Source organism: Pieris rapae, chromosome 11 (genome assembly GCF_905147795.1).
Source record: "Pieris rapae chromosome 11, ilPieRapa1.1, whole genome shotgun sequence".
Taxonomy (NCBI): domain Eukaryota; kingdom Metazoa; phylum Arthropoda; class Insecta; order Lepidoptera; family Pieridae; genus Pieris; species Pieris rapae.
Genome location: NC_059519.1, coordinates 5,383,827 through 5,406,400, shown reverse-complemented (window position 1 = coordinate 5,406,400; position 22,574 = coordinate 5,383,827). Strand labels below are relative to the sequence as shown.

At 31.7% G+C, this 22,574-nt stretch overlaps 1 protein-coding gene across 1 annotated transcript in view; it reads right to left on the bottom strand.

The window, feature by feature from the left end:
* Positions 1 to 4,095: 4,095 nt before the first annotated feature.
* The window catches only part of LOC110998938 (octopamine receptor beta-1R), a 42,444-nt gene continuing 23,965 nt past the window's right edge, over positions 4,096 to 22,574 (bottom strand). Inside the window, exons 2-6 of the mRNA XM_022267752.2 lie at positions 12,588 to 13,327; positions 12,278 to 12,414; positions 6,761 to 6,958; positions 5,441 to 5,608; positions 4,096 to 4,399 (exon numbers count right to left, since the gene is read on the bottom strand). Coding sequence (XP_022123444.1) covers positions 4,234 to 4,399; positions 5,441 to 5,608; positions 6,761 to 6,958; positions 12,278 to 12,414; positions 12,588 to 13,229 — 1,311 coding nt within the window. The 5' untranslated portion in view covers positions 13,230 to 13,327 and the 3' untranslated portion in view covers positions 4,096 to 4,233. The remainder of the gene's footprint in view (positions 4,400 to 5,440; positions 5,609 to 6,760; positions 6,959 to 12,277; positions 12,415 to 12,587; positions 13,328 to 22,574) is intronic.

The following is a 22,574-nucleotide window of genomic DNA, read 5'->3' as shown; positions in this document are numbered from 1 at the left end:
CTTTAATATTTGTCCATGGCACATTTCTGACGACATTTTCCAAGTATACGATAAAGTGTTAATCGGGTAAATAAAAGAATCAAGTGTGGTTTAAACCACCTGTGAGTCAAGAATAGTAAACTGTAAAACTGTAAAGCACTGATTCGTAGTCCTTTTACTGTTGAATGTTTTGTAAACAGTAAAAATTTCCACGAAACCCAGATGGCGTTGTTAAGTGCCCCCACTTAACACTTGGTAATGACACCATTACTCTTGACGAGGGGTTAGATAACGACACGCCGTAAGACTTATAATACATCTTAGATGTTTCCGCTAAGTCAACATCGGTGTTATTTACAAAGTAATTACTTTAATGAGTACACAAATAAAGCATTAGAACCAATAGTAATAAGGACTTCACGGCGGCGACCGCCGAACTCATTATTAATTTTGTATTTTATGGAAATAAACATTATTAATCAATATAAATGCGTCTTAAATGGTATCGATTTTAAACAGATTTATTTATTTCAAATCAATCAAATTTTAATGTATAAAATCAAGAACCAAAACTAGAAAAAAAACTCATCAGATCAATAGCTGGGATCTTCAGAAAACAACTTTATAAGTAGAAATAAAATATGCTTATAGTTTTAAAGAAAAAACAAAGTGCTATTCCATTGGCATTTTTATGTATATACATAAAAAAATAGCAATGAAATATTGTATACTAATCATACTAAAACATGCTATTATATGAATAAATTAAACTTTTAAATTAATTATACAAAGTACGACACTTTGATCCAAAAACAATCACGCTAAACAATATAATTATCGTAAAAGTAAATTAATTATTCCAAAATGGGTCTTATTTCTGTTATTTTAAGGTTCAATGTCGTATTTGTAACAAGTTAAAGTAAAGGTAGCTTAGTGATTTGACAACGGTCTCCGAGAGTGTTTTTGTCAGCGATAAGTATAATGGAAATTCGATTTATTGCGATATAGAGGGTAGAAGCCCATTATAATTGTTACCTAGAGACGTAGGGTTAGTATTATTTCCAATTATGGAGATATCATGGAATAATTAACGGCAAATATTAATCTGTATTCATCAAGTCGGCCGAGTACATCTCTGGTGTGGTATTAGTAATGGAATCAATAATTGAGGAATACTATTGTATAAGTATTCATTTTTTTATTGTAATTCTTAAGGAAACAATGTAGGAACATTTGAATGGAGATAGAGCATAAATATGATGTGAACTGGAACAATCCATACTGACGAACACATTTATTCTGTCGAAGCACAAGTATTACTTAAAATTTGTGTGCACTATGTGGCGCATACACGGTATAAATTTGTATAAAAATAAACAGATAAATAAAGTCGTTACTATAATTAACGGACGAAAATAATCTTGCAAATAGGGGTAATAAATGCTCTGGACAAATTGGCTTGACTATAAAATATTTCTTTGTGTTTAGCGTATATATATATAACACAATATTCGTAATCAAACAAGAGAAAACTTTAATAACATTGACAAAAACACTGATACACCAAGCAAAAAAAAGAATTTTCTCGTTTCCATCTTCGTAATATTATTAAGTTGAAGCGACAAATCCTAACGATCCTGTTTGATGGTCTCCCTACACTGTCGCCTTTTTGTTTATTAAGTTTTCTTTATAAAGATTTTTCTCCTCGGTTGAATAATATATTACTCGAAACAATTTTATTGAAACAATGATTGGTAAAAGATACCTTTGTGGATACTCAATTCTTAGACGTAGTATGGTTAGATAATGTTTATGTTCATATCACTATATGACTCTCACGTACTTCGATTTATTTGGCCGCTTTTTCTCAAAAGTACTTTCGTTGCATTATTTCAATTTGCAGTACTCTTTAATATATTTTGTTCATATTGTATTTATGCTGTGATGAAAAGAGACAGGTTTTACTTAAGTTAAAACGGCAATTAGGCTGATTTAGTATAAGTGTTTTGTGTCTCGTTGTACTAAATTATAATTTATCAGTGAGATAAGTAGAGATTTGAATATCAAAGTTAGCTTTTCTGTTAAAAACATTTTTACAATTATCTGGACAAATAGAAGACATGAGAGATCATGTGGATCAAACGATTTAAACTCTTGATAGTATGACTGAACTATCATAGTTATAATCTATCTATTTTCTTCTAATTTATTGCTAAGAATAAAACGATGCTTTAATGACAATAACTTTAAAGTGAGACCTTTTATAAAATTATAGATTCCTCTTCCATTTACAGAATGAAAAGCTTCCGCAATCAAAAACAAAAGAGCACAGTTTAAGTAATTTAATTCTCAGCGAACCTGTATTTAAAAGATACCTTTTAAGGTTTCGTAATTCGCATTTCATAGACCGCACTCTGTGCACTCGAAGCGGACAGAATATATTCCGATATTTTTTTTTAAATAATATTGTTGTCACTTTTGCTGTTTTTAACAATTAATTTTACCAAAAAGATGTTGGGGCTACAAAAGCGGTTATGAATGCCTCGAGATACAGTTTTTGCCGTTTGATAACGATATTTATTCAGACCTTCAAACAAACTTTTTGTCAACTTAGGGTAACACGTAATTGTGACTCCACCTTGTTTATATTTGTTCGTAGCTGAGCCGACTTTGATACAAATTACAATCATTATTTATTTACACTTTATTGTATATCTAATGCCAATACCAAGAAAACAAAGTACACTTTATAAGAACAAACAAGAGCGCTATTTTCGATTTTATTTTTTGTCTGCTATTTCTGCACTTCAATTTGGTTTCTTTAGTATAAGGGGTGTCCAAAATGAGTGTCCCATACGCAAATTAGAATTTACTCTTTCGGTACTGCTCTTCGATATGACAGACAACACATAATATGTGCGCATAAAGAGGATGTTAAATTTATAAAAAAGGCTTTATAGGCAAATAGTTGTTTTTTCTAATTTCATGTTCTTTCAGGGATTTGACAATAAAAACTGTGGCAATTTAAAATTAAACTACATATAAAAAAATACGTTTTAGCATAAATAAATATTTTCCTTAACTAAATTATTGCCTTAACTTATAACTTCCTAACATAAAACTATTCACACTTTCTTAAATCTACTAACTAGTGATCTTTTACAATGTATAATCTCTATATGAAACACGTAAAACACGCAAATAGCTTATTTATAAGTAATTAAGACATTTTATAAGTTTAGTTTATTTCTTAATGTCAGGCATGAGAACACTAAAAAATAAAAAAAAATAACTTAGTGCAGACGTTAAACGCCAATCAGCGATTGCTCTGACATCACACACTTGCACACACATATTTGTAAGAGAATCTGTTTACATTATACTTTGTTATGTAAACGGGAATCTCTGTAGCAGTGTCATTACAAGTACACAAACTGCATAAGCTAATATCATTTAGTGTGGATTAATAAAGAATTAAATACTAGTTAAAATTTACGCAATACAATTGTATAAATAATTTGACACATTCGTTTCTTTGGTCGCTTAATTCACAAGAATCGCCTCTTCATTAATTCGCCTTCTTTCCAATTATTTATATTCTACTAGCAGACTCGGCCGAGCGTTGCTGTGGCAAAGGTTTTTGTTATATTACATAGTAGTAAAATATTTGAGGGAAACGGTAGGAGAACTTATGTGAAAGATAGATAGCTTATGTGAAACGTTGGTAATTTTAACACAGCGTTGTCTGTTAGAATTGTATCAAATAATAAACAAATATTTGCAATAAAATAATCTTGCGGGTAAAAATTGAGATGTATTTTATGTTAGATAAAACTGCACACGGTGTGCAAATTTGATTGATATCGGTTCGGTTGTTTAGGAGTCCATAGCGGACAAACAACGTGACACGTAATTTATATATGTATTAAGATAATTTTAGATATAACTTAAACATTAATATTTAACTGAACTTGATCTGATACAAATTGTTATTTAAATCGGGAGTAAGTTTTTTATTTTATTTTATATTTTGTTAATAATAATTAATGTTAATGTGTACTAAAATTTTTTCTTATTCTTTTAATTATAACGTACCAAATACCATCTACTGCTTTTCTATAGAAATGGTCAAATCAATTAAATAAGTGCTAATTCTTTTCAAATAAAAATTCCCTTTGTATTGTAAGTGATGTATCAATATTACAATAAAATATATTCTTCTATATAAATGTACTTTGGTTTAGATTAATTATTTTAGGCTGTTGGCTCTTCTATCCGAGAACAGGTGGCTTGCTTCAGAATATCCGCTGAAGTGGACTTGACACAATTGTTCATGTGCATATCTGACGTGTTTGAGTGATGATGGTCACGTCGATGCATTTGAGCGCAGTAACGACGCCCAAAGTTGCCGCATAGTGATCTGGAAATAAGCTTTATTTTTATATATATCGATATATATAAACAAAAAAATCGATATATATCGACCTTTGAAATCGTAAATATCCTAGCGTAGATATAATACTATATAGAGTGACATATAAAATTTTTATTAATCACTATTACTTAAACATAAAATATCATTTATTCATATAGATACACTGGTATGAACGTCGATTAGTTTAGGGACAGCGTATTGTTAAACAATGTAGAAATTTTCATATTCAGATTTTTCACGAAAAAGTTGATTGCTACAGATTATTCTAGTGTATCGTTATAAAGAACGTATAATATTTTTCAATCAGAGCCCGAGTTATATAACCTAACTTGAGTTCAGTTACATATAAATATTTTAAGTAATAATTAGATGCGTAAACCAAATGTCAACTTGAAGCCGATATAGAGCTCTTAAGTTTTTACCACACATAAATTTTGTATTTTACCTCTGCTTGCCAATAATGTCTATAAGCCAAATTCGTTTCCGTTAAGAGTCAGAATCCCTCCAAAGACAGTTATTACCAAGCCTCAAACAAAGAGTTTTATTTAAACATCTCCATCCGAAAACCGCCACCGAACTAAACTCCCGTTAATACTATAAACCTCAAATTGAATATTTTAAGTGGTACTATAACCGCATTTTAGTAGGAACATAAAATCCTATAATACGCGATATTGGCGTACACGTGCTTAGACGCCATAATAATAATATAATAATAATCAAATGTCTTTATTCATTTTAAGTACATTTTCTTTTCTAAGTGTAAGATTTGGAAACCCTTTTAAGTAAAGAATACCTGTGTTCCGGGTTGTTGTTCCAGGGTTCCCAGCTCGTCCATAAACAAACTTAAATACTTAAAATAATGACATTATTTAACTTCTTTTTTTTAACCGTATCGTTTTTCATTTTCTTTTTTGAACCGTTATCATCACGCCTGAGTGCATGAGTAAGTGTGTGGGTGTAAATGTGTAAGTGTAAGAGATTGAAAAATAACGTTATTGTAAATCTTAAACAGACGTTATGTACCTGCAACATGAGCCCAAGGTCTTCCTGAAGGCAGCTCGAAAATCCCGGTTGAAATAGGCATATATGAGAGGGTTAAGGGCTGAGTTGAAGTACCCCACCCAGAAGACCGCAGCTACCACTGGTGGTGGTGACGGACATGCCTCGCCACATAGCGCAGTTATTATGTACCTGTTGTTCCATGAACGGGGAATAAATAACATATTTGAATAGTATTATTATTTTTTTAATTGGATATTGTCTATTGAGAGTTGTTGCCAGTTCTTCAATTACGCTTTTAAGAACTGGCAGTAAATATAAAATTTGTGTGACCTAAATTTCTAAATGATTCTAAATTTAATTGAGACTTCTCATGTTTGGTAGATATAACTGAAGTATCACAAGAGCAGGCCCAGCTCAAATCTTTTATAAATATTTATTTAGAACAAAAGATTATAATTTCCGTAAGCTATAACTTATTTAAATATAATAATTTTTCATGTTCACTATAAGGGATTTTTTAAAAGTTTTATGGTATTATGTTTCATACAGTTCTACTATTTTCATTATTTTAAAATTAATTAAGTGAAGCCTTTCAGGGATTTAACAATAAAAACTATGGCAAATTAAAATTAAGCAACACAAGAAAATACGTTTTAGCATAACTTCCTAATACTAAATATTCACACTATCTTAAATCTACTAACTAATGATCTTTTACAATATATAATCCCTATATGAAACACGTAAAATACGCAAATAGATAAGTAATTAATACATTTTATGAGTTTAGTTTATTTATTTATTTCACGCATGAGAACACAAAAAAATTTACAAAATAACATAACACATTCTTTCCTTGAATATTAGAGCTATATAAACAAATGTGTAAATACTCATAAAATGTCAAGTTAAAATAGAACTTGTATAACTAAAGTGCTCTTAACATATCGAGATTGGACATAGATGAAGTTCAATAGGGTAGTGGAAAACGTGTAGATTTATAGATACATCAAACATTGCAACTGTGTCAAGTTGCGGCCGTGAACTTGAATTGATCTTATCTGTGCTTCAAATAATATTGGGTCCCATTTTATGCCGTATTTTATGGCATAGTAGCAATACTTCTGCATACACAGAAGGCAATATTTCATTAAAAATATTCAAAAGTCGTAAAACTTATTAGTTTACGTTAAAAAAGTAAAAGTCGTAAATCTAATTTATTCATAATTTGAAGTTTTTCAAACTATGTATACAAAGAAATAAGTGTAATTAACTTATCATATAATTTCTATATAAGAATTTGTTTTAGTGCCTAGTAAAAAACTAATGTTAAATACTCACCACAAAAAGAACGGAAGCCAGCAAGCAAGGAATGCAGACATTATAATCCCCAAAGTGCGTGCCGCTTTCCGCTCTCTCTTCATTTTACTGCTGGCCATTGGTTGCATCTGAATGCTCTGACGTTCTCGCATCACATCACCCACGGAGATACCATTGATCTGCAAGTGCTTGTCCAGGAGCAGAGATGCTACTTTGCTCCTAAAAAAATACAGATAAAGCTTTACGAAACTCGAAATGGATTTGACTGTCCCTGCCCGACGCGGGAAAGATACCAAGAAACTTGATGTGTTGTATTTTGTATTACATTAATTCTAAAGACAGTATTTTAATATATTTTAACTCGAATGATTTCAAGGTATCAAATTTTAGGAACATGGAATTTCGCGTTTCCTATATACCTACTATTACACTATAATATATTACCTGTATACCTACTGTAGGTATCGCGCAGCTTATGTCAATTGACGTCAATTGTATTACAACCATTTTAGTGCGGGGGATTTTTGAACTGATTTTAAGCATGTCATGGTGAAATCAAAAATGTAATCGGTTTATTTTCTGTCGTTTATTTTGCATTAACCATCAAGGAATTGGCTTTTCAAGGATTTTCTCGAATTAAATTATGATGCCCAACAGTAGTCGGCCATCATATTATCAGTGTCCCATCTTCCTTGGTACTTAGGTAACACTGAAACCGTTTAGAAAATGAATAACGGCTTAATGTAGAAGGATGCCTATACTTTTACTATTTATGGAAGAACTCTCCGTTCCTCTCTACACATCGTCGCATTCGATGGAACCACTAAGAAAAGCAGTGGGCCTTAGGTCCTTTCCACCAAGGAATGAGGCAATCATCTTTTTTCCGCGACTTCTTCCTTTCTTTACTTAAGTTGCCCGATCCTCGAATGGTAGTGGTTTCCGGTTCGTAGCAATATATCCAGCTTTAATTACCTATGACGATATCAAATACAGCACACTGGGGACACTAGTCTATGCGAGGGTGGTCCATGGAGGATTTCTGGTCATCAGTTAAAGTATGGGGAATCCATCTGGTAAGTTTCCTGTCGCCTAAATGTTCGTGCAATATTTCATCATTGAGATTGCTACGTCCACGCTTAAACTCGTTAAACCAATTGTAAACAGTAGCACGAAATGGGGTTTCATTAAGAAATGCTAATCGCAGCCTTGAGATTACTCAACAACAAAGCTATGATACAACGAAAGTCATAATAAATAATAATTAATTGATTTTAGATTTGCCTCCAATTCACAAAAATGAAATGAATGCATAATACTACATTAGGTCACCAAAGAGTTCTTAAATTTAAATTAAAAAAAAAATTCATTGGCAATGTTTCTAACTGGTTCTAAACATTTTCAGTGTTACCCACGTATAACATCCAAAAGAGACATTCTTTATCGATATCGTATAGTCTCTGCACGTCTGCCGGCTTCCGTAGTTTGAGTGCCGCCGTAACACTGTAATTACCAATAAGTGCACACTTACAACGATGAATAGACCAATCACGAATCTATAATGTAAGATTTTTAAAAATAAGAAAATGATCAAGAGCGCCTTGCTACATTTATTGAAATAATGTTTCCAAAATAATTAACAAATATAAAGCAACCCTTTATATTTTCTTTAAATCGAAATATTAAACGGTCCATGGAAATAATTATTTGTGGACAGGTATTTTAAATTCAAAGAAATTAACAAACAAACCGTCAGCAGTCGACGAAAATTGTAACAATTTGAATTCTCATTAATATTCGGGCTGAAATAATTTGTGTACATCTTGTCGTTTGAAATATCAAACGACCAGTAGATTTACGAGACATAATTATTAATAATGAATCAGTTCCTCCGGATATTTACATCTCAAAATTTCTTACCAAAAATTAAATCAAATTTGATATAAAACTGGATGCATTGTAATTCTTAATTAAATAATAATAAACATTTATATATTTTTTTTATTTAATATTTGGTGAACTCCTACAGACTTACTACGGTCCTGATATACCCCTCGCACTTCATCAAAGTCACAGTCAAAAATCATTTATTCATATCGGTAACATAATGTACACTTATAAACGAAAAAAAAAGAAATATACATTAAATGAATCTAATTTTACATTAATGCCAGTTCTAAAATCAAGAGCGAGAACGGAAGAGAAGAACTGGCAATAAACTCTACAACACTCTATTTAATCGCCTTAAATTATTAAAAGTTTTTCTTACCCAATGTTTGTAAGGAGCTGCGACCATTACACCATGTTCTATATGACATCTTGAGTAATAAAGAATAATAAAATAAATTAAAAACAAAGATTTTGAAGAAGTACATTCTTTCTATATAGCCAGACCACCTAAACCCTTTCGTATCCTTGTCACTACGTTCTGTTTTATATCACTCATATATTATCTCATGATTGCTTATCCTATGTTTTGCACACATACTTCTTGGCATTTTTTGTAACAATCTATGTGTATCATGTAAGATTTCTATAAAGGCATATAAATTTTAACTTGTAAAATTTGATTCAGACTTAAGTTTTTTCTGAATCGAGGCGGTTTGGGGTGTAAATAAGATTTTATAGGAAGATAACAAAAGAAAGGGAAAAGCAGACGAGAAGATGCAATTGCAGTTATACAAGTTTAGAGGCCGGCAGCGCGTTTGAGAGCTTTCTGGCAGTGCGAGTGTCCATGAGCGGCGGTGTCACTTAACATCAGGTGAGCCTCCTGCTCGTCTGCCTCCTGTAACTTAAAAAACAAACGAACCTTAAATCATGCTAGTTTTAGTTGGTTCCTGTTCCATTACATAAAAAATCAAGATTTTCTTATATTTACTTTGCGGAAATTGCATTGAATATAGTCATGAAACATGTGTATATATCAACGGGTATTTGTAACTTTTTATTTTTATTACTTTACGATTTTTTTATGTACAATCTTTTGTGTGTGGATGTTAGGTATAAATTCACGGGACTTAGTAACAATTCTATTAGGAGTTGATACTATTTTTTTCTCAATCTTAAGTATATTTTATTGAAAAATATTATGTCAGTTTTATATTTTATTGAAATTGAGTATCACAAACGATGTCATCCCATATTTCGTAATTCGTTGGTTAAGTACCAATAAATTAACGTTGATTTATTTCATGCATAATTTGCTATTCCGTGACACAGCGAATTCGTGTCAAGAACTACCTAGAACCCCCGTAATGGGTCACTACTGCGGTATTTACAGTATAAAATGAATCCTGCCACTATTTTGTGCACTTGCTTGTTTGTCTCTTAGCCATAAGATCACTACTTAAATACATTTTATTATTTTAACATTTCGCTGGGATCCCCAATGTGAGAAAATATATGAAAAAGAAGAACGAAAGCACAGCTAAATTTCTAACTTAATGTCCAAGTTACTTTAAAGTAAATATACTGCGTGTATTTTAAAACATACAATTGGATTTTATATGCTCTTACGGTGAATTATTGAAAGGAATATAACAAGGCCACAAATTAACGACAGATGTCAGGCACAGTGCAATACTTACTATTAAAGAATTAGATGCAATCTGCCGACTGTAGTGGCATTAGCACCGATTATTAAAAAGTGGGATATACTTATTTAAACCCTAAAGAACGAGTAACTACCAACCTCTCTGTGAAAAAATCAAAGGAACAGATGCGGGCTGAAGCGAACTGAGGCTATAAAATGTAGCGCCACTGGATTAATATTATAAGTAAGAAACGTTGTATTTTTAATCCTGAAAAGAGTTAATTAAAATCCGTCCCAAATGATACCCGTGAGACGCATAATTTGGCAGTGGATAAGTCCGTCCCTACGTGACTGAAAAACATGGTAATTGGGAACATTTGAATGCGAATATTCGATGGATTGACACAAATTGGCAGGACTCTAAACGTGAGTCTCCGTTATAAAGTAATGTAATACCTGAGTAAATTCTAGTTATTGATACAAAGAAAATAGTAGTTTTTAGGTACAAAGGACAACTGGTTGGTTTAAAAAAAAAATACGGTACAGAATTTTTATTGGAGAGATTAATATTAATACATTGATTTTTAGAATGGCTGAGTTTGGAGTTATTGTTGCATTGCATCATGATTTATGTTACATTATTGTTATGTAATAAGTTTTTTACTTTTGTTTGGTGTATGTTGTACTTGTACAAAGGGTGAAGCTGTCACTCCAAGATTGTATAGGGGCACTTAAAATAATGACAAATTAAAGCCGAGTTAAGCCCATTTTCATCCCAAGCCTGGTCTCATATTGCATTTGTTTCTTGGATAAGAATTATTTTTTACAGTCAAATGCTCCAAAAGAAAAGTAATTAGTCTTATAAATAATAGTAAAACGTCGTATTAAACTACTTCATAAAATACAACATGAAAAATGTTTAAAGTGAAATGAAGGATACAAGAAATTATTACACATTTATATTATTTGAGTGCCCTCACTTAAATAATATTGCATAAAAATTGTCTACCTAGTCTCGCTAAGCTACATAACGTGCATGTGATAGTTTCAAAATTGAAAAACAATAGCTGTAAGAGTCTCGACCCAATTTTAACGAAACATTAAACCTTTATAACCCAATTTTATAATTGTTAACCGAAGTTTGAAATATCGACAGCTAATTATAATAAATGTTAAATGCTTTATTAAAAGGCAATTAAAGATATAAATAAATATGTCTTTAGTCGTAAAAGTCATATATGTGAAGTTCTTTAGAACTAATTGTTTTACTACAAGGACTACGGCCATTTTGGAGTTTGGACGTTATCATGAAACTGTATTAACCTCGGCAAAATGCCGTGTATTTTAATCATGAACTAAACCCTTTCATTAGAGTAATTTAATCGCATGACCTAACGTAGTTGAATAGGTTTAAGTAGTTCCTAAAATTGTAGCCGTCTCTATTTACCACGTACTTAATAACATAAATACCCTAATTACATCTAACATTGGCAGTGCATAAAAGACTCAACTGAACTTCTATAAAATCTAAAATCAGTTTTGCACCAACTCATGTGATTTTCTCGTAAAAGCGGCGAAATTAACTTAACAACGTGTTTTAACTTCGAAGCAGGATTTCCTCGCACGGAAAGTAATTTAGTTTAAAAAACCTAAGCTCGTTCCAGAAAGCTTTTGTTCAAAAAGTTAACAACAAGATGACACTGAAGATTTAGTTACCACTTTTTTAACTCTCTTCATAGTAGCTTATCATTTAAAAAATCAAATACACAACTACACGCAATACTCCTCGAGCGAGTTTGCTTATCTTGCCGAAGCCGCGTACAATTTATTCGAAGAAGTCTATTAAGGAGGGTGTACAATTATTTAATCAATTACCATAAAAATTCGCAATATTGATGTGTTTGACATATTCAAAAAGGCAGTAAAGATGCATGTTAGACACAGCTACAGAAGTGTTAGAACTTAGGCAATAAATACACTAGTCAGGTATTGTAATTGTTAAAACTCACCTGTATAACATGCGTTCCTGCCTGTCAGCCTCAACATAGATCCTATAGTACATAAAGATCATGATGACACCCGGAATCCAGAAACTGACGCTGCTAGATATCACCGCATACACCTTGTTCACTGTGAAGCTGCATACCTGTTAATTTAAATTATATAAATAACCGCCGCGAAAAAAAACTAAATAACTTTTGTATTTACGTGTTAATTTTAATACATGCAGTTGTGTTACCCTAGTGTGTGACTTACAATCTATAAAGAGCATAGTTTAATAGTAAGCAATAAATTAATAACTTATTCAAGTTTATATACCTTCGGGTGCCTTCGCCGAAACTCCAAGTGGTCCATTGTAGAGTACCAGCCCATGAATATTGGGAGAAATGAGACCAGTGCTGGGCTGCACCACACCACTGCTAGCATTATTCCAAGTCGACTCGTCGTCATTATTAAAGGATAGTCCAAGGGCTGGACGATAGCATAGTATCTGTCCACACTAATGCAGCACAAGTGTAGAATGGAGGCGGAGGAAAAGTAAACATCCAAGGAATTCCATACATCGCACATGAAATAACCAAACAACCACTCCCCATTCGTTATTTCTACGCTGAAGTTAAAGCACATAGCCCATATTGCTACAAGCATATCAGCCAATGCCAGCGACACAACGAAGTAGTTAGTAATCACTCGTAATTTCCTGTGCCTCATAACAGAAACAATGACAAGAAGGTTTCCGAAAATTGCAGCAATGATAATGAAAAGCATAATAATACATTTGAGAACGGCGAGAAACACAAAAAACGCGTCATCCTTGAACTGATTGGAATAAATTAAGTCGTTAGTCGTTTCATTTATTTCGAGTGAGTGGTTTACATAAGTATCGGTTAGATACATCGATGTAGAGAGCTCTCGAAAGTCCAAAGTGAAATTTTCCTTCAAAACTATATCGATTGTCATGTTTTCATGTTAGGTTACGTTAATCTCCTTTGTTAGCACGAACGGCGAAGTCATGAACAGATTTCGATCCGAAGTGGGTTCCATTGTCCTCTTGTTACCTGTGAAAGAAAAACTTTTTTATTCCCTTTATTCGTGAGGGTTCCTAGTTTTTCAAATTGTTTGACCGTTTACCTAAACAGTTTCTGGAATTGAATGAAGCGTGAATGTTTTATTTGGATTGATTTTCTACAAAGTTGACTTGGGCTGCAAATAAAACATTCTTACACAAGGTCAATAACTTAATTTATCATTTAAAATAAAATTTTCTTAAATAGAATATGGTCAAGGGAATATATCCAATGATAGATCTAAAGTACAAAAATGTAATCACATAAAACATTATAAAAATAAGATTAAATGATTTTAATTTAGAAGAGTGTCCTTTATTTGCGTGGGATAAGTCATAATATTGTAGTTCAAAGAATAATTTATTTTAATACAAATAGATGATAATATTCTGTCTTACACAAAAAATACTCAGCTTATTTTATACTTTATTTCGTTTCAATATAATTATAATTAAATCTTGATTTAGGGTTATGAGTGTGCTTTCATCTAACTATATTGTTTTCCTTAGTAACGCTAAAAAATATAATTCAACTCATATTTAAATTTGCAGACCAAATTGGAACATTTTGAAACCTACATTTTCCCTTTTACTGGTTATAGTTTATCATGAATTAGAGACGTCATAAGTAATAACAATTTAGAATTTATTTTTTTATTCTAAAAGAGATTTTCATGAATAATTTTGAGACTTTGTTTCTTTATGTATAAGGAAAGAAACGTGCGACCCCCTTCAAAACGCGAGCATAGTGCTTGACCATTATTTTGTAACGGAGTTACTACAAAATTATAATATATCCTTACATATTCATTAAATTGAAACGATATCAAGGGAAGTTTTGTTCAAAATAACCTACTCTTATGGTATTAGGTGTTTGTTTTGATAAGGATTTATAAAAAGAACTTAAAAAGTTATAAATGTTTTAAAATAATTGAAATTACAATTCCCTCATATGTGATTTTTTTGTAACTCACACCTTATACCGATATGTACGAAACAGAAACTCATAAATTTTATCTGCATTTGCAACGTATTTCAATTACAATCTACTTCAATATTTTTATTTTTAGAAATGCATTCTATAATGTTCTGATATAATCATGTTTTGATAACATTTTCATATAGGCAAAGAAGTAATCACGAAATCATATTTCATTCATATTTACTATTAGTAGGCATATTAAGCTAAAATAGAATGTTCGGACGAAAACATTTACCAAAGGGTTTAAATGGCGCCAAAACCAAGCAGAAGCCGGCGCTGTCTCAGATAGCAATGTCAATCGTCAGTCGAAAATTAAAATAATATGTTACTTTTAAGTTTCCAGTTGAGAGATGAGTTATAAGATTGTACACTGCTTTATTTAAATTGTTTCACATGGGGAAAAATTGAAATCCTTTCATTATTGTCTAAAAGACCCTATGCACATATCAAAATGTTAAATGACACGTAAGTATAATGAAAAGTAGATTAAGAGTCTGTTACACAATGTATGGATAAAGTACCAAATAGCTATGCAACACATATTATTCGGAAGATAAAAGTTCCGAATAAGATACTTCGAATTTCGTGACGTATAGCTATCTGACAGTCGTGAAACGCAAAAATACTATTTATCATACCAATAAGTAATAAATAGCTTATTTGGAACTTATCCGGACATTGTGAAACAGGCCCCAAGGGTCTGTTATACAATGTATGGATAAAGTACCAAGTAGCTATGCAACACATAAATAAAAGTTCCGAATAAGAACTTCGTGTTTCATGACGAATAGTGCTATCTGACAGTCGTGAAACGCAACAATAGTGTTTATCCTACCAATAAGTAATAAATTGCATATTAGGAACTTATCCGAATCAGATGAACCGATCCGCTCATCTGATCTTAAATGAAACCGCCGCCCATGGACACTCACATTGCCAGAAGGCTCACAAGTAGTTTGCCAGCCTTTAATCTCCGGTCTACATCCGTTAAAGAAGTTTTATCTAAAAGTAGATTATAGCCCCGTAGAGAGGATTATTTCGCTCAAAATATTCACTACTTGACCTCACCGCTAACAACTCTTCCATTATAATTTGAATTTCATAATTTAAAGTTCTCTTTTTACTTATAATTTTAACGGAATGGATTATTTATAGTCGACCTTTTGTATTGTATACAAAGTAGTTAGTATCATAAAAATATAAGTATTATGACCGCTTTCGTCGCTTAGTGCTAAGCGCATAATAAAGAGTTCAAAAATAACTTTATGATACATGAACTTAGAACACGAATAGTGGAGAGTCTTCTGATGAATTTGGATAAATCGATTTCACTTTCGTTCATCTAACGAGATAAAATACCGCGTTTATTGCTTATAATATTCTACAGTTCTCATTTCCTTTGCCTGAACTAGATAACTGTCCACAGTTTTTACATTCCAATGTATGACCCAGAGTTTTTCAAAAGAAGCGTTACTTTTTTCTTGATTTAATTGTCTATGTTCTTGTCATTTTCGCTTTGACTGAAACTTGACAAGTATCTTCAAATTCATGGTTGGAACTCAGCTTCGATTCGATTTGAAGGTTGTAAAAAAATTATTTGCATAATTCCCTTGGGAAGAAAAAAATCATAGCAGAGATTAATATTGAACAAATGACGGGTTAAATCAGATCAGCAATTAGTTATTGCCCGTTTCAATATACTACAGGTGTTCGATGTATAATAGTGAGACCATTCCGTAGGGTTTTCATAGGATAATGGCAGATATTTTTAAAATAAACCGAACCTAGGTGTGGTTCGGTTCCAACCAAGAACTTTAGCTTAAAATAAACCGAACCAAGGTTCGGTTTATTTTAAAAGTATCTTATATTTTACAAAATATTGAATTGAATGAATTCTTTGATGTAGTTGCTTTTTGTTGTTTTAAATTATTAACTTAACAACATAAGACGTTAAACTTGAAAATCATTCATATTAAGAAATTCACTTTTTACTTTTATGTCATAACTAAAAAAAACTAATAAAAAATACCACGTATGTAATGTACTTATGTAATTATAATTTAAGGTATCGTAACAGGTTAAAAATTTTTTTTCAATCAACTGCTTAATAAAATGAAAAGCCTGCTACTTGAATGTAAACCCCTTGGCCCTAAAAGTAAAACGAAATGGTCACAGTAGCGATCTCTTCGTCCAATTATTTGACATCTGTGGCAGTGATTAGTTTGGAACTTGTGCGTCAGTTCAAACAGACCTTAATTGCTTCTCATGTTGGTTTAAACCCTTAGGTATAATAGCTTTAACAAGTTTTAACATAAATATTGCGTGGACACAAATTTATTAATGCCAATAATATTTCGAATGTGTTAGAAGGTGAACTTCAGAATATTTTTCCTGAAAACGATTTTCATTGCATGAGATATTCACACTTAAGTTATACATTTATCCATATATATTATTATATTTTAAACAAGTATATCATATGATCATCTATTACAGAGATATTGTATAATAAGGTTTTATTAAATAATTATATTAATATACAATTACAAACTAAAAATATATCTAATAACTAGCCTTAAAATTTAATTATTAAAAAATATTATTAAAAGGAGTAATATATTAATTATAATATATTAATATTATAATTTATCTATCTTCTTATGTATGACACTGATTTAGCAGTAAAAATGTAGTACGGTAGTAATTTTTATCAATTACTAGATGCCCCGCGAACTTTTTTTTGTCATACCTGCTTCTGTTACTCTTAACAGTTCAGAGGAACAGAGTCTTATTTCATTAGCATCATAACTTTTAATGAACAAAAAGTTGCCTATTTTTACCAATATTTAGGAGAAAATCAATAACCTTTTCGTAAAGTTGTCTCAAATCTAATAGACGCTACAAGTTATGAAGGCCCACCAGTAATAAGTTTACCAGGCTGGGATCATTTTTCGCCAGTATTCGTTAATTTTCTTAAATAAAAAAATATGCCTATCAAAAATTCTTTTGCACCTTTAAAGGATGTATTGCAAAATTAACAATTTATTTTGTTAAGGCTTAATCTTTGCAGGTTATTTAAAATCTGAGAAGCTGGAATCTGAAAGAAAATCTTTTTACAAATATATTTAAAGAAAAATAATTTTATTACATTATAACTATGATATTTAGTTAAAAGAGAGAGTGCACTATCCGCCACGCTAGGATTCTGGGTGTCGTGGGCAGCTAGTCTCTTCCATTTGACATATTAATGATTATAGGTACTTGATTTAATAAATTCTACCTAACACTTACAATTTCATAATTAAATCACTTAACCTCAGGTGAGCCTCCTGCCCGTTTGCCCCCTCTTCTATAAAAAAGAAAAAGAAAAAAAAACTAATGTACACAAATAAAATACTTTCCATTACAGCAAGACAGGTGGAGATATATCTTAAAGTTATTAGTGAATGTATAGAGTTTTGAATCGATAGCGAATATTTCTTTTAAATAAAGTGGTTAAAGATAAAAGGGCTAGTTTTATGTGTAGCTTATATTTAGATTCGTAAACCTACACATAAGCTTCCCAACCGACCACATCATAAACAAGGCATTGAGTATGATGTGGTGTGGCCGGTGTTTGTTTCCAAAAATGGCACGCTGCCATTAAGAATAGTTGTCTAACCGTTAGAAGTTAGTTTCATCGTAAAGTTTTTGTATTGGGTAGCGAAATGGTTTCATATAGGATATCTTAAGAATGGCGCGTTCGGCACGCTCAGCATTGAAGACAATGACGCTCCATCTCATACTGAGATGCAGTAAGAAAATATCGACTGGCATAATGCAGTTTACACTATCTTGATTGTTTGTGGAAGAAAAATTGAGGATTTAAGTGTTTTTGCCTCTCATGGATACTTAAAAAGCAAGCTTTTTCTTACTTCTATTTCCGCCACTCTTTTTAATGGCTATGTTTTTATTCATACGAATTGTTTGAACTGGAGCAAATCAATCCAAATAATTTAAATATTAGTCAAACTTATAAAAACCTATTTATTTTTACTTTAAACTTATTTGAAATTTACTTAGTGATAATTCTCTCATTTCGCTTGAAAGTTGTAAAAACGAATACTATTTCCATATAAGGAGTTGTTTATCTTATGAAACCTGGTTTTGAGGAAACTTAAATTAGTTCTGTTTCGAATTAATTTCACTAATTTCACCCGTCACTATTCGTTTTAAAATCGTTTATATTTTTTTGTAGATACAACAAGGCTACAAGAATATATTGACCAGATAGTGTTATATTATTTAATATGTAGTAGTACGGAATCAGTTTTCTTTAAACTGATTCCAAACAGCCGATTTCTGCAGCACAAATATGGATTGAATCTCTGCAGCACACAGTAACAGTAACAGTGACAGTAATAGTACATTGATTATAACAGTTCCTGCCTACCCACAATATTATAACTACATATATATAATTCAAGGTTTCGCAAAACAAAGTGTCAGATCAAAGATATAAAAGTTTGTTAGCGACGAAAAAGTTTTAACGAACGTCCGATAAGCTTTGTGTAGGGACTTCATTATTTTCAAAGAAAACACGACCCTATTTTGCAGGGGAAAAGTGTATTTTCATTATTTTTACACATCTGCCCAAAGAGGGAAGAACTTAGGGTTCTAAACGTAAACTTCTGTTTTTAAAATATGTTCGATTTCAATATACAACAACAAAATGAACGAAGAGCTGGCAGCTACCTCGCACAAAGAATTAGTCTAGCTATTCAACGGGGGAACGCTGCCAGTATCTTCGGAACCTTGCCTAAAGGGACTCCTTTTAAAAATATTTTTTAATTATTAAATTTTAAGGTTACTTATTAGGTAAATTTTTATGTAATCAATCTTAAAGTGCCGATATTGTGTTGTGGTCAAAATGAACGTTAAAGGTAGAAATTAGAAATAAGCTTTATCTTAACAATTAATGTGCGTTGTTTAGCCAACTTCTTATGTAAGTTAGTATCGGAATTTTTTGTCGTGTCATCAAATTAAGTGTAATGTAATATATAAATTATTATTAAATCTGCACAAAGGAGTTCCGGTGGACCGTGGGTGCGCCCGCCATCTTGAGACTTCAAGAAAATAGCAACGTCAATGCATTTCAATATTTTTAGATGCACTTTATTGGTTATGGCCAAAAATAATTTAATTGTTGTAGACTGTTGTATATTTTAATACTAAATACAGGTTAAACCTCCTTAGTAAATTTGTTTACCACCGAAGTAAAATGTTTGCCCATAGTAAAATATACCTTAAAACAAACCAATAGAGATTACATTCCGGAATGCATGCGTTTAAAGCTAAATTACACAGATTCAAATAAGCGAGCTCGACCACAAACATTGTTCAGTGTAACAAAACGTTTAAAAATGTCTTAGCTGCAACAGACTGCAATGCTAACTGCCTTCATTTCTCTGAGTAAATACCACTCCTAGCGGTTTATTAAGACTAATGGACTTGAATGTTGAGTTAAAGCGATGCTTTATATAAACGTTAGTGGTTTTTGCTACTTGATTTCTTAAAAGGGATTTTTGGAGGGTAGATAAGAATGACGGTAGTTCGCAATTTTAGAGGTTATATTTTAGGCAAATTATTACTTCGAATAATATATGTATGCTTTCCATACGAAAATTACCATAATCTATAGGTACGTTCACATAAAATGTTAAATCCTGTATCCGTCTTATAAACCAGGGACGTTTAAAACGTTTTTTATAGAAATTTGTAACTTTTCTTATGACATTTAACAGAATTTTTAACATGTTTTATTTATAGTGTTGTCTTTTACTAACATAACTTTTACACATTTAAAGAAAACACTTTTTTACGGATTGAAGTTATGTATTAACTTCAATCCGTTAAAAAAGTGTTTTCTTTAAGTGTTTTATTTATGTACAATCTGTATGAAAAACTATACAAACGTCGTTCGCCTTACTAAGGAAAATCTTGAGATAGGTGACTCGATGAATAGAACAAGATTTCTAAGCATGGCCTAAGATACAAAGCGTACGTCGAACAAAGGACTTGGAATGCAAATGAAATCTGTCGGAAGTGCGATATGTTAATGTTGAAATCAAGGTTTATATTCTAATATACTTCATATTTCTGTCACACACGTTTCTTATCTGTGCAGGCAGTAGTGTAAAACATGCTGAGTAAAAATGTTTTTACAAATGATATGTTACAGATACACCACAACAGAATTTGCTGTTTCCTATGTTGCAGTGTCTACTTTGGTCGAACTAAATAAATATTTTTAAAGTAAATTTAGGATTTGTTAGCCAAGCAATTGTTTTGATGAGTGCATGTTTATATTATTAAGATGTTAGTAAAGTCAATATTTATCATCAAAGAACAAGAAATAATAGGTATAAAATATCTTATAGAAATGTTCTCAGTTATCGTCTTAATAAAAAATTATAATAATTTTTACCTGGTTAGGTTGCGTTCTTTAAATGTAAATCATACTGCAAAAATATCATATGCTTCAGAATAACACCCTAAACGGTGACTGATGTCGATCGATAATACGTCAGTCATACGATGTCATGTGAGCACTCAATTATTCAAAGAGAGTGGAGTAGATCTTTGAAGGCGTTATTTAACCTTCTTGACAGTAATGTAAATGAGAAATGGTCTCTCCAGGTTTATATACAATTTAACGATGTAAATCTAAAACTATAATGGATTTTACAATAGATATTGATACGTCTAGTAGAGGTTAAAATTTATGCTGACTGATACGGAGATGAAATAAATACAAAAAAACCAAGTTACAGTGTTTTATTTACTATAAATAAGAAAATTAAAATATTCAGAATGACATTGCACTTCCATGTTCTGCTTTTTTATTTCTTTATTATTTAAGTTATAAAGAAATAAAAAAGCATTATAGAGTACCCAAAAGAAAGTCAACACTATGTCAAAACGTTCTTTAAATAAAAAATAAAAATATGTAGGTACATGATATAGCTTTAAAAACGTCAGTAATATTGCTACGTACATACAGACGTCCAATTTATTTTTTTGAGTTATAGAGGAAAAATATATACCAAAACGGATTGCAGGGTCTCACTGTTTATTATAAAGATGATGATGATTATAAAGCGTCAAGATTTTCAGTAATTGAGGTTGTAATGCTTCAGCGCACTCCAAAAACGGACTGTTGAATATTTGACTACAGTTAATGTCGAGATAATGAATTATCCGCCATACAGTCCTGACCTGGTGACCTAAGACTTTCATTTATTCTCAAGAGCCCTAAGGATGCGGTGAAAGTGTACGAAAATGCCAGAGAGGAAGAAAAAGGAGGAATGGGCGCACTGATTTTTTCAGTGGTTCCATCGAATGCAACGATGTGTAGATAGGAACGGAGATTACTTCGAAAAACAATACAAGTATTGGCAATTCTCTACATTAAGCCGTTTTTCATTTTCTAAACATTTAGTGGTACCTAGGTATACACAAAAATATGACAAGTAAAATAACCTATTTTGGTATTTTAAGTAGTCTAATAAGATTATGCCATACCATTTCGCTATTGGCCCAGGTATCTTTGAATCAAATCATCATGTCAAATCAAATAAATGGAATTTGTTACTTAGACATTTATTTTAATGCGGCTCTCATGCCTGAGGTCGAAGGGTTATTCCCGGGCTTTGCACTATTGGATCTTCTTTGTATATAAGCACAGAACGAATAAATCGTGAGGAAACCAGCATACCATAGATCAAAATAGTCGTCGGCGTGTGTCAGGCACAGAAAGCAGATAACCTCAAATAACATATTATATTAGTATATATGGTCTAAATTGAGATAAAAGGTTTAAGCAAATGTAAAGTGCCTGAAGGTTTTGGTGTTGATCTCCACAGAAATAATAACAATTTTAGGTTGATATAAGCGTCACTATGAAAAGTACGAATCAAATACAATTTATGTTTTATCTCTCTTTAGTCGGCAGCTCATTTCTGAGCGTCGTGGTCAGCAACGAAACATTTAGCGCGGACTATCTGCTTCCACCGGTTTCTGTCCAGCGCTTCTCTTATAACATTGTATAGCTTTGAAGACGATGAGTCTTTCACTTGATCGGTCCATCTGGTTGGTGAACGGCCACGTGATCTTTTGCCTTCTGTGTTACCAACCACGATCAGCTTCTCCAAGTTCTCATCGCCTTTGCGCATTGTGTGGCCGAAATACGATACGATTCGCTGTAGGCATACGGTAG